The sequence below is a fragment of the Pezoporus flaviventris genome, unplaced genomic scaffold (assembly GCF_033815535.1).
Source record: "Pezoporus flaviventris isolate CSIRO_AGI_PZ_B2104156 unplaced genomic scaffold, CSIRO_AGI_Pfla_v1 ptg000326l, whole genome shotgun sequence".
Classification (NCBI taxonomy): domain Eukaryota; kingdom Metazoa; phylum Chordata; class Aves; order Psittaciformes; family Psittacidae; genus Pezoporus; species Pezoporus flaviventris.
This window is the reverse complement of record NW_026892873.1, coordinates 528871-541502: the sequence shown is the minus strand read 5'-3', so window position 1 is coordinate 541502 and position 12632 is coordinate 528871. Positions and strand designations below refer to the sequence as shown.

The following is a 12632-nucleotide window of genomic DNA, read 5'->3' as shown; positions in this document are numbered from 1 at the left end:
GTTTGACCTCCAGGAGGCCTTCACATCCTGACTGGAATTCATTTAATCCAGAGAAAGCTATTCAGAGATGCACATACCATGGAGAGAGAGTGCATGGAACAAGTCCTTCTGATGTTCAGACCTGCTCTGGACCACATCCATCCTCACCAGCTGTCCTAGGATGTAATAAAACATCCTCTTATTCCCATCCGTTCTAGAAGGGTCCTGACTATCTCATAACTAGGCAAGGAATTTTAGATGTTGAGTCAGGTGACCCCATTCCCATGCTTATTCTCCAATCCCAAATTCATAATGGTAGGAAAATCACATTTATGAAAGCCAGGCAGACATGGAGGATGGATGTAGTTGACTACAACTTGCCTCAGTTTAACAGTTTAAGAACATTTTTAACAGGTAAAGAACTAAAGAGAGACACAAATAAATCCATCCCAAGACAACTAATAACAAGAAATTCAATGTATGAAGTGTCCTTGAGGAGTTTGAAAAGTGAAGAGAAATGCAATGAGCTTCCCCAGCTCCCTTTATTAGGGGTCAAAAGCAGGAAGGGACAAAGCACACCATTAGCAAGAACCACATGATCTGCACATGTCATGAAGACAGGGATGTGTCTTTAAAGAGAGAGTAGAACCAAGCTTGCATGGGCACAGAAAGCCCTCCAGCAGGCCCGAGATCCAGGCTTTCACAATACAAGCACTCACAGCTATTTCCATCACAAGTGAAGATGCTCACTTTGCCAAAGCAAGAAGTGGTCCCTGGGGACCAAGCACCCTTCCAGGAGTCATCAGCTTTAACAAGACTTTCTGGGGTTTACCAAGGAAGTTTCCTCATCACCACAAAAGCTTCTCGGAAGACTTGGATGTGACTTCCCTCATTCTTCATAACAAGCCATCAGAGATTAATTAGCTGGGGATAACAAGAAAGAAACTTTCTACTTGGTTAGCAAAGTTCACTCATATAGCTGCCTTGCTTGACAGAGCAGGTGCAAGCCCAAAGCCAATGAGATGGAGGGTCAGCGTGTTGGCATGTTTGTGTATTAAGGACAATTTCATGGACCTGGATCATGGAAACACAGAGTGGTTTGTGTTGGAAGGGACCTTAAAGCTCCTCCAGCTCCAACCGCTACATCCAAAAAAAGCCATTCCCCTTGTCCTGACCCTACAGGCCCTTCTCCAAAGCCGCTCTCCAGCTTTCGTTCAGCCCCTTCAGGCACAGCCAGGTTTATGGAGAATAGCTTCTATCTCATTGCTCTGAAAAGAGCAAACCAACACTAGTATTTTCTAGAGGAATAATTTCCTATCCATCTATGCAGAATATAAGCCCCTCATCCGGAAGTTAATATCTGGTATTATCAACCTTTATAACAGAAAACGCACAGCCAGGATACTGCCTACATTCATTTTGTATTCCTATTCTGTCCAGGACATATTTTATGGATGCTGAGCCTTGATGCATTGGAAATTATTGATCAATAGAACTGATAGCGGACAGGTTAAATGGGGATTGCAGCAACCTGCTCTAGTGGAAGGTGTCCCTGCCTGTGGCAGGGAGCTGGAATTTCATGAGCTTTAAGCTACCTTCCAACCCAAATCATTCCATGGTGTATGAAAAGCTGCTTGCACCTCCTCACTTTTGAGTGGGGTTTCTGAAGGACCCCAACACATCAGCACAGTGAGCTGATGTTTCCCATTAGACTTAAACTTACTCTTCAGCCTATGGCCTCTGTCTGCTCTGAACACAACCCACATTATAGCTGTGTCTGCCCATCACCCTTCACTGCAAATGCAGAGAACCATCCACTTTTTCCAGAAGAAACCCCTCATACAGATGCTTAAAATAGATCCAAGCTGAATCAAAGCCCCCAGATGCATCCTTGTCTCCATAAGGGGAACATTCTGTGACTAATTCAGATGTGGAAACCTACAATTAGATACTACCGCTCCTTTGACCAATGTGACTCAACCATCAAACCCTGGAATGAGAAATCCTGAGTAAGCTGCAGCTGGGATGGAAAATAAGCTTGGCCTGGATGGACAGATATAAGGAAATGAAGAAGTGATAGGGTAGTTCTGGACAACACTGAGAGTCTTTGAGCCATGAAATAGGTTGGACATGTCTGGATACAACACATGGCCAGAAGCATGGAGCATCTGTGTCATCAGCTCCAGATGATATCCAAGGAAAAGACAAGCCTGCTCAGACAGTGCCTTGAAAGGCTGTTCCTGGACCAAGTTGGGTGACTGCTTATCACATGGGATGAAATTCCACTGTGCTTCTAGGTCAGCATGGTGGCAGCTTTCCATGGAGCAGGCCAATCCAGAAGAGTAAAATGCCCAGCTACATCCCACAGAGGAAATAAGTACATTTTCTATGAGGAAATAAGTAGATGAGCACATGAAGCTGAGAGCTGGTCTTCATAAGGCTCCCTACCACCATGCTGATGGAGATGAGTAGAACAGTCCCAAAGAGCAGCTTCTACATGTTGGGGAAGCCCAAGAGGACAAACGTGGTCACACTCAAGTGCTTTCCTCCAGCCACTCTCTTGGCAGCAGGAGACAAAGAAACATGGGAAGAGGTTGAATCACTTCTCCCAGCTCACAGGAACACACTGTGCATGAGGTTAATGCAGGATTTGGGGTTTCCTTTAGGACTGCACCCGATTCCTGGGAGATAAAACCATGATGGTTGAAGGTCCTAAATAATATATGAAAAATAATACCTTGATAAAAGAATAGACAATAGTTCCTATATGGAAAAAATATTCTTAAAGCTTAAATCCTAAAGCTCTGGCTGGCCTGTTATGGTAAGAATTTGTCCTGCAAAACATAAGCATCTTCTCATGAGCATCCAAATTCTTTTTAACAAGGGGGCTTGTTCGGGATGATTTCTTTGCTGTCTGTGGGAGTTGTTCTTATTTAAGGACAAGTAAATACAATAATATCATGCCTTAATCTGCCACAAGAATTAGTGTTGCATTAAATAGATAAGAAATCAAATTGGAGTGATTTTCTGACTCTGTAGTGATGTTTGAGTCCATTAAAGTGAGACCAGAATCCCTGAATGCAATTCCATGTACTTGTAGCTTAAAGGGAAAAACCAGCCCCTTCTCATCTGAATTATTCTCGCATATATTTCTTCCTCTGTTCTTCCTTATATTTAAAGAACATGCGTGTATATATAGATGTACACGAGATGACTGCTGTTCATGTTAACCTGAAATATGCAGGCCTTAAAAAGATGAGGAGATGACCTTCAAATAAACATATTGCCTGTTGAGAAATGAGCATTCCTCCTTCTTCCCCTACCACTTCACTCTTTCCATCAGCCCCTTTTCAAGCAAGATGACCATTTCTTCACCACAATTCATCTTCTCTCTCCACCCTTCCCAAAGCAGCTTTTACTTCCCCATTCCCCAGCCTGTGCTCAGATGTTCATTGCAGAAAGTCCCTTGACTCACCACCAGTGCTCTTCTCATGTTGCTGGTGGGTGCCTTTGCTGCAAGGACACATTGATGGCTCATTTCAACTCAGTGGACACCACAACAGCCTTGTTCCTCTCTGATAAGGTGCCCCCCAGCCTGTCTTAGTGCTTAGAGCAAGTCCTCCTCATAGGCAGGACTCAGCATTTTCTCTTTTTGAAGTCTGTCTGATTCCACCTGCCCATTTTGGACCCAAAAATGGCCTTTGAAACAACATTTTGCATCATATGCCTCCAAATTTAAATAACCTCAGGGTGGCTTTTTACTGTTTGCAAAAGGAGGAAACGAAACCAAGAGTGGGACTTGTTCCTTGTAGAGAAAAGCAGCTGACAGTAGTCAGGGCTTTAACACCTTTAAATGGGTTCAGAAGATCCAGCTGAAGTTGTCTACACCCACCTCAGGCAGGAGGATGAAGACAGTTGCTGTTTCCCATTGCTAAGGGCTCACACACTCAATGGCCATCTCCTCATCCTCATTCTCCAAAGTGAAGCCACAAGGAGCAGAGCGATAGGGTTGTAGCCACAGACTTGTGTTTTCAAGACACTAAGAACTCATGTTCCTGTTCAAACACTTGGTGATGGTGAAGGAGAGAGCAGCTGGACATAAAGTCATTGAATATTGTTGTAGAAGGCACCAGAGAGACCTTATTGTGGCCTTTCAATACGTTCAGAGGGGCTATAAGAAATCTGGAGAGGGGCTTTGAACAAGGGCCTTTAGGGAGAGGCCAAGGGGTATGGCTTTAACCTGCCAGAGGGGAGACTGAGATGAGCTCTTGGGCAGAAGCTCTTCCCTGTGAGGGTGCTGAATCGCTGGCACATGGTGCCCATGGAAGCTGTGGCTGCCCCATCCCTGGCAGTGTTCAAGGCCAGGTTGGACACAGGGGCTTGGAGCCACCTGCTCTAGTGGAAGGTGTCCCTGCCTGTGGCAGGGGCTGGAGCTAGAGGAGCTTTAAGTTCCTTTCCAACACAAACCAGGCTGGGATTCTGTGATGGGCTTGGGAGCATCCATCAGAGCCACCAGCAACAAGGGCAACCCTAAAGCACCCTTCAGAAGGGCCTTTTTCCCCTGGTGCTGCCCATTTAAATCCTTTACCACATTCCTCATCTGTTCCTCCCCATCTCCTTCCTTCCACTTTTGGGCACCGCTCCCTCAGGCTCTCTCCTTTGTCTCTTGTGCTTCCAGCACGATGGGTGGAAGAAGGTGAATGTCATCATCAAGGAGAGCACAAGGACTGGGGCTGCCTCCGTCCCCACTGAGGTGAAGATCCAAATTCCCCAGGAAGCCCTGTCCAGGCAGAGGAAGGACAGGAGGGTGACCATGAGCAGCCAGCACGGAGGTACCAAGGCCAAGTTATTCCTGACCAACCTGAGTGCCTTGGGTGATGTGAGCATTGATGTTTGCTTGGACAAGAGGTAGAGGACAGCATTTACCTCACCGTTAGCAAGGTCACCACGATCTTCTGTTGGCTCCTTTGCAGCCAAACTTGTGAGCTATGGTTTGAGTACAAGGAATTGAAGATGGGTGGAAAGCTGGTTCACTGCACATGGTGCCTGGCATTGGTGAGGGACCCTGGTACCAGCTCCCACTGGCGAGGTTCCCCTCATCTCCCTGCCATGATAATGTCAACCATGGCCCTTGTGAAGCTGTAACTGCTTCAAAAATGCTCCAAAAGTGGATGTCAAAGGTGGGCTTGTTCTGTGCTTTGCTCTAAGGGAGCCCAAAGCCCTGTTGCTCGCTCAAGCTGAGGTCATCTCCTCTGGGTACATTTCTTCTCCAAACTAATCAACACAGAGAAGAGATAATGACCTGCTTTGGGCTTTGTCACCTCCTGAGGCCCAAAGAGATTCACAGTCCCACATCCCCACATCACTTGAAATAGGAAGGGGGTTTGCTGATGCTGGTTCATTCCCAGGCTCCCTGCACAGCTCCAGACACGTTCATCTTCACATCCATCTCCGAGAGCATGAGGAGGGCAGCAGAGACAGAGCTGAGATGTAAGTGAGGGGCAGCATCTTCCAGCCCATCATTCTCCTGTGGTTCTCTCTTGCCAACAAGCAGCAGCTCCTGTTTCCATCTCCTGTCCTACTGCAGGGTTGTGGGCTTCTTGATGATGCTCTGGGCTTCCCAAGGAGCTGCTTGTGCTGTGTGCTCCCCATGCTGCTGCTGAGAAGGCAGGTTTGGAGATCACCCTGGTGGAGAACACCCTCAGGAGGTTTCCTCACCTCTGAGCACAAAGGTTTCCTGGATGAGCACCAGAAGCCTTCCTGTACAGGACATTCAGGGTGCTCCCCATTGCTGAGATGAGGCAGCTCCAAAAGATGATTTTTTTTCCCCCAAAGCATGTGTTCAAGAAAAGTTTTCTTGAACCCTATTTCTACTGAAGACTCAAGGAACAGGTTAAAGAACCATGAAAAGGTTTTAGATCTGACAGAGTGTGTCAGGAGGGAGGGGAAACCAATCTCAACGTCTGTATAAGAATGCACAGGTTAATAGTATGGTTCTGGTTGATGGCAAATCAGAGGTGATGCATCTGGAGCCCTTTGCCATGGACAGGATCACTTTTCACTAGAGCAGGCTGCTCCAAACCCCAGGCAACCTGCACTTTCCATAGGTCAGGAACTCATTCCAGTTTCCAGTTAGGAAGAAGCCCAAACAAAGAGGGAAAGAGCGGGTGGTTGGCCAGTGTCCATGAGAGCATAAAGGATGAACTCTGCACTGTGAAAGCACCACGTTTCTCTGTGTTCCAGGTTGAGCCAGATGGACTCCCAAGCCCCAGGCTTAGCAGGAATGCAGTCAAGGAAGTGCAGCACTAAGGTAAAGATATTTGGGTGTGCAACCTCCCCACTGCTTTCCACAGGGGTCATTGATCAACATCTCAAGGGGAGCCAGAGGAGCACATACCGCGTTGTGCCATGGTGTTTAACTGCTTGAGCACCCCTTTGTTCTACCTGTGCTAGCACATGACTTTCACCAACCTGTTCCTCATTGAGCTGTGCCTGAACTCTCCCTTTCCATCCTGCAGGACTGTCTCTGAGCAGCTCCCACCACACAGAGGCTTTTCCACCTGGGACATCCCTGCCTCTTGGAGAAGAAACCTCCAGCCAGGAGCTCACACACAAAGCACCACCCAGCCCATGGCACAAAGCAATTGCACCCAAGTGACCGAGTTCAGCCTGGCGGGGTTCACAGAGGACCCAGTGACTCAGGTCTGCTTGTTCCTGCTCTTCCTGCTCACCTACGTTGTCACCATTGTGGGCAACCTGGGCATCATCATCTTAATCAGGGCCTGCCCCCACCTCCACTCCCCCATGTATTATTTCCTGGGCAACCTGGCCTTTGTAGACCTCTGTTCTTCCACCATCATCACCCCCAAGATGTTGGTTGACTTGATGTCAGAGAAGAAGAGCATTGCTTATGCTGGGTGTGTGGCTCAGGTCTTTCTCTTTGATCTCTTTGGGATGACCGAGTACTTCTTGCTGGCTTCGATGGCCTATGACCGTTACGTGGCCATTTGCCATCCCCTGCTGTACCCCCTTGTCATGTCCCCAAAATGCTGTTTCCAGCTGGTGACTGGCTCGTACCTCATGGGGCTGACCAATGGTGTGGGACAGACCATCAGCATGTCCACCCTGTCCTTCTGCAGCTCCAGCACCATCGACCTCTTCTTTTGTGACATTTCCCCTCTCATCTCACTTTCCACCTCTGACACCACCCTCAGCCACATCATCCTGACCACTGCAGCATCTCTCTTTGGTGTGTCCAGCATCCTGGTTATCCTGCTCTCCTATGTGGCCATCATCGCCACCATCCTGAGCATCAATTCAGCCAAGGGCAAGCGCAAAGCCTTCTCCACCTGCACATCCCACCTCACCACTGTCAGCATCCTCTATGGGGCATCCTTTTTTATGTATTTATTCCACAGCTCAGACAGCTCAAGAGCAGCAGATAGATGGGCTGTGGTGCTCTACACCGTGGTGACTCCCATGCTGAACCCCTTGATCTACAGCCTGAGGAATAAGGAGGTGAAGGAGGCTTTGAGGAAGCTCACAAAAATAAAATGATCTTTATTGTTGTAAGTTTAGGACCAGACAGAATGGATATACTGGGGGAGATGCTCTGGTTTTGTTAAGTATGAACAACGTTTTGGGGTTTTCTGCAAGCAGAGTTACATGATGCAGTGGTTGATGTGATTGAGAATACAAATAATTTCATTCTCCAAACTTTGATAATTATATTTAGTAGTTAATTTCACCTAATTGTTTAATTAGTATTTTATTTCACCTAATCAAGACACAAGTAGACAACTACAAGTGTGCAGTTCTCTTCATCTTAGGATAAGGGGGGGACCTTATCACTCCCTACACCTGCCTGACAGGAGGATGGAACCAGGAGGGGCTGGGCTCTGCTCCCAGGGAACAAGGGATGGGACAAGAGGAAACGGCCTCAAGCTGCACCAGGGCAGGTTTAGGTGGAGCTGAGGAACAATTCCTGCCCCAGAGGGTGCTCAGGCATTGGAACAGGCTGCCCAGGGCAGGGCTGCAGGCACCGGCCCTGCAAGTGTTCACAAACCCTATAGACAAGGCCCTCAGTGCCATGGGTTAGGGGTGGCCTTGGCAGTGCTGGGGAACGGTTGAACTTGATGAGCTTAAAGCTCTTTTCCTTTTTGCTCTCCCTTTTGCTTGGCAAATGAGAATAAACAGAGAGTGAATTCTACCGTTCCACTGGATCAAACTCCATTTCTAGACAGTGTTGTTAAATTCATTGAGGGCCTTAAGAAAAGGACAAAAACACCTTTAGCAGGAGAAATAGAAATGACAGCAAATAAGTGTGATGCCATGCAGGCAGTATTATTAGGTTTTGATGTACAAACCTCATTCAATGATTTCTAGCAACATTCACCTCATTTCATTTCAGACAGCAAAGAATTTCAGTGGCATATGGTAAGTTGTGTGACCACTACTATGAATGAAGGTGCTTTGAAAGTGTTTTAAGACGTTATAGTGATGAATCCCCACCAAGGGCAGAAACTATAAAGGAATCCCCATCCACTGCTCCACGCCTTTACTTTTGAACTCCCTGTTGGCAGCAATAGAAGCCATGATCTCCATGGCAGCCTGATCACAACAGAGCACAGGAGCTGTGGTGTTGCTCAGCAGCCTTCAGACCTCCTGTGTGGCAGCCCATGGATGCCTGTACCGATGGCATTGCCTGCCCTGATGTCTCTCCTGTTGCTTTCCTTCACAGAGAGCTGATTGGTGATGGGCAAACATTGCATACATAAACCATCCCAAAATACTCCAATGTGTGCATTACCTCAGTCCATAGAGCTGCAGCCTCTGCCAGGACCATGGTGAAACCCAGAGCCATGGCTGAGCTTTAGGGCTATCCTAGAGACATATGATAACCTAGGCTGGAGGGAGAAGGTCCATGGCTGGATTCAGTTAAGTCTGGATCAAAGTGGTTTTCTCATTTCTTAACAACACACAACTAACAGGCACCCAGGGTGAATCGGCTGAATCCTGCTTTGTTCCCAAAGCTTCCTGCTAATTCCCTGGTTATTATTTAACCCAAATGACAGTTGTTTTCCTCCTGAGCCTTGGGGAGAAGCAAGGGCAGAGGTTTCACGCCCTTCTTGGCCCCTATTTCAGTGTTTGGCTGCTCTTACAGTGGGGTTTTCCCCCTCCCTCTGTTTCTAACTGGAATTTCTCATGCTGCACATTCACAATAGGAAATCTGAGATTTACCCTCATCTGCAAGATAAAGCACATGGAGAACTTGCAGATGGCATCAAGTCAAAAAGAATGTGACACCATTAATTCTTGTATGCATCCTTTCTCTGTTTCTAAAATCATAGAATCATGGAATGGGTTGGCATGAAGGGAGCTTAAAGCTCACCCAGTTCCAACCCCAACCCCTTCCACTGGAGCAGCTTGCTCCAAGCCCCTGTGTCCAACCTGGCCTTGAACACTGCCAGGGATGGGGCAGCCACAGTTTCTCTGGGCACCCTGTGCCAGTGCCTCAGCACCCTCACAGGGAAGAGCTACAACCCTATCGCTCTGCTCATTGTGGTTTCACTTCGGAGGTGGTGCTCTCAAAGCCAAAAGCTTTTTGCTCCTTGTTGTGTGTGTTAAAGGAAACCAGTGGTTTGCTGTGTCTAAGGGCTGCCACTGCCTTCAATGGGGTTATCATCTGATCATGAGAGCAGAGCAAACACCACATGAGGTTCTAGGAAGCAGAAGCAGCAGCCAGCATTGCAATGCATCTTCCTGCTGGGTCATGATGAGCAGGCAACGAGGTGGCTGGCTTCTGGCATTCCTGCTGAGGAGCTCCTAATGGCTTTAGCTCCCCACTCTCAGGTGGAGCTGCTTTCATTGTAGTTAAATCTGGTTTAAAGGCAGCTGAGCAAATGCTGGGTAGGAGCTACCTCCCCTTTTTGGGTACTTAGTGACTGGATTTAGGAATCACCTCAAACGTCCTTGGGGAAGCACTTATCTCCTTAAATTGCAATGCACCATGTCACCCCTATGTGTTTACTGGGTCCATCAGCTCCCTTTATTGTTGAGGGAGATTTGGTGGGGTTCATGCCTCTCACTGCAAGGCAGACACCTCCATTGCTCCAGCTGAAGAGATCTGAATGAGCTCTGCTGATTGCATTGGCCTGAGTCTCCTTAGCTGTAATGAGACCTTGGCTCATAAATAGGTAAGGAGATACACTCTTTTTTGGCTCTTAGTATTAGCTGTAGCTGGAACTGGGTGAAACAAATATTCTGTTAGGTTAAGAAAGACCCAGAAGCAAGCAAATTATGGGTTTTCCCTTTGGTTGAAAAGGTTCTGAAGATTAGGCCTTCAAATGAGTAGATCCTGCACTGAGGTTCTGATGCCCCTTGTTGTGTAAATTCATGTATGGGAAGAACCAGGAGCATTGAGTGCTGTTTTCTTGTCTCCAGGTTAACTGGAAATAGAGCTGTCTTGGTTTGGTCTTGTTAGAGAGGGTGAAGTTTTTACAATAAAATAATAATTTAAAATAGTAAAATGATTATATTTGAGAAATTTATAAATCAATAGTGAGGCTTTGTGTATTAGAAGACGTTGTAACTTTGCCGTTTTGTATCATAGTTACTCTGTAATTACATGATACAATGGTAGTCTTGGTAGCAAGAGCTAACATAACTGTATATGGTGAGGGGAGTATGGGTGTATGTATTGTAAAACTCTACCCAAGCAGAACCTAAGTTTAAGATAGCCAAAAAGGGCATACCAGAAGCATCCTGGTGAAGATAAGAGAATGCTAATGTCCGGAAGACGATTGGGACCTGGCCAAGTAGAGGAAAGGTGAAAAGGACAACCTGAGGAAGACTTCTTACTTCATCTGAGGAAGACTCCTTACTTCATCAGGGCGACCACCAGAGGGGGCGGCGCAAGCGCAGAAGAGGCTGATGTCGTAACAGATTGATGTAGCAATCTTTGATGCATATGTATTAGTCAATGATGTAATCTGCGTTGAATATGTATTAGTTACGAAATTTTTAGTGTATAAATTGCGAACGCGATGTGACAGGAGTCGGAACCAGATTTGGGTGCGTACCCCTGGTTGCCGGCGCCTCAATAAAGCACCTCATATAACCATCCCGGTGGTTATGTGTCAGTTCTTACGCTAACAGAAGGGGTCCCTGCCTGTGGCAGGGGCTGGAGCTGGAGGAGCCCTAAGGTCCCTTCCAACCCAAACAATTCCATGCTTCTATGATTTTAGAAACAGAGAAAGGATGCATACAAGAATTAATGGTGTCACATTCTTTTTGACTTGATGCCATCTGCAAGTTCTCCATGTGCTTTATCGTGCAGATGAGGGTAAATCTCAGATTTCCTATTGTGAATGTGTAGCATGGGAAATTCCAGTTAGAAACAGAGAGGGAGGGAAAACCCCACTGTAAGAGCAGTCAAACATTGACATAGGGTCCAGCGAGGGAGAGAAACCTCTGCCCCTGCTTCTCCCCAAGGCTCAGGAGGAAAACAACCATTGGCTGGGTTAAATAATAACCAGGGAATTATCAGGAAGCTTTGGGAACAAAGCAGGATTCAGCCGATTCACCCTGGGTGCCTGTTAGTTGTGTGTTGTTAAGAAATGAGAAAACCACTTAGATCCTTACTCAACTGAATCCAGCCATGGACCTTCTCCCTCCAGCCTAGGTTATTATGTGTCTCTAGGATAGCCCTAAAGCTCAGCCATGGCTCCAGGTTTCACCATGGTCCTGGCAGTGGCTGCAGCTCTATGGGCTGAGGTAATGCACACAGTGATGTATTTTGGGGTGTTTTATGTATACTGTGTTTGCCCATCACCATTCAGCTCTCTGTGAAGGACAGCAACAGGAGAGACAGCAGGGCAGGCAATGCCATCGCTCCAGGCTGCCAAGGGCTGCCATGTATCAGGTCTAAAGGCTGCTGAACAGCACCACAGCTCCTGTGCTCTGTTGTGATCAGGCTGCCATGGAGATCATGGCTTCTATTGCTGCCAACAGGGGAATGGAAAGCAAAGGTGTGGAGCAGTTGATGGGAATTCCTTGATAGTTTCTGCCCTTTGGTGGGGATTCATCACTATCACATCTTAAAACGCTTACAAAGTGCCTTCATTCATAACAGAGCTCACACAAGTACCATATTTCACTTAAATTCTTTGCTGTCTAAAATGAAATGAGGTGTATGGTGCTGGAAATCATTTTGTCCATCAAAGGCTAAAAATACTGCCTGCATGGCATCGCACTTATTTGCGAAAAACTTCTCTGTTTTTCTTGCTAAAGGTGTTTTTGTCCTTTTCTTAAAGCCTTTAATGAATTTAACAACACCATTAAGAAGTGGAGTTTCATTCAGTGGAAGGGTAGAATTCACAGTTTATTCTCATTTGCCAAGCAAAAGGGAGAACAAAAATGAAAAGAGCTTTAAGTTCATGCAGTCCAAGTGTTCCCTTGCCGTGTGTGGTTGTTTAAACCACGTGTCAAGGCCTCCACTAACCCATTGCACTGAGGCCTCCTCTATAGGGTTTGTGAACTCTTGCAAGGCTGTTGCCTGCAGCCCTGCCCTGGGCAGCCTGTTCCAATGCCTGAGCACCCTCTGGGTCAGGAATTGTTCCTCAGCTCCATCTAAACCTGCCCTGGTGCATCTT

At 46.9% G+C, this 12632-nt stretch overlaps 1 protein-coding gene across 1 annotated transcript; it reads left to right on the top strand.

Annotated features, from left to right (window-relative positions):
- The first annotated feature begins 6609 nt into the window (after positions 1-6609).
- On the top strand, positions 6610-7536 carry LOC133263481 (olfactory receptor 5G3-like). Its single transcript, XM_061443263.1, has one exon. It carries the CDS (start codon positions 6610-6612, stop codon positions 7534-7536), a length of 927 nt encoding a protein of 308 aa, XP_061299247.1.
- The last annotated feature ends 5096 nt before the right edge of the window (positions 7537-12632 follow it).

Bases quoted from the DNA above. Each gene is read 5' to 3' on its own strand.
- LOC133263481 (XM_061443263.1), top strand. From the start codon at position 6,610: ATGGCACAAAGCAATTGCACCCAAGTGACCGAGTTCAGCCTGGCGGGG.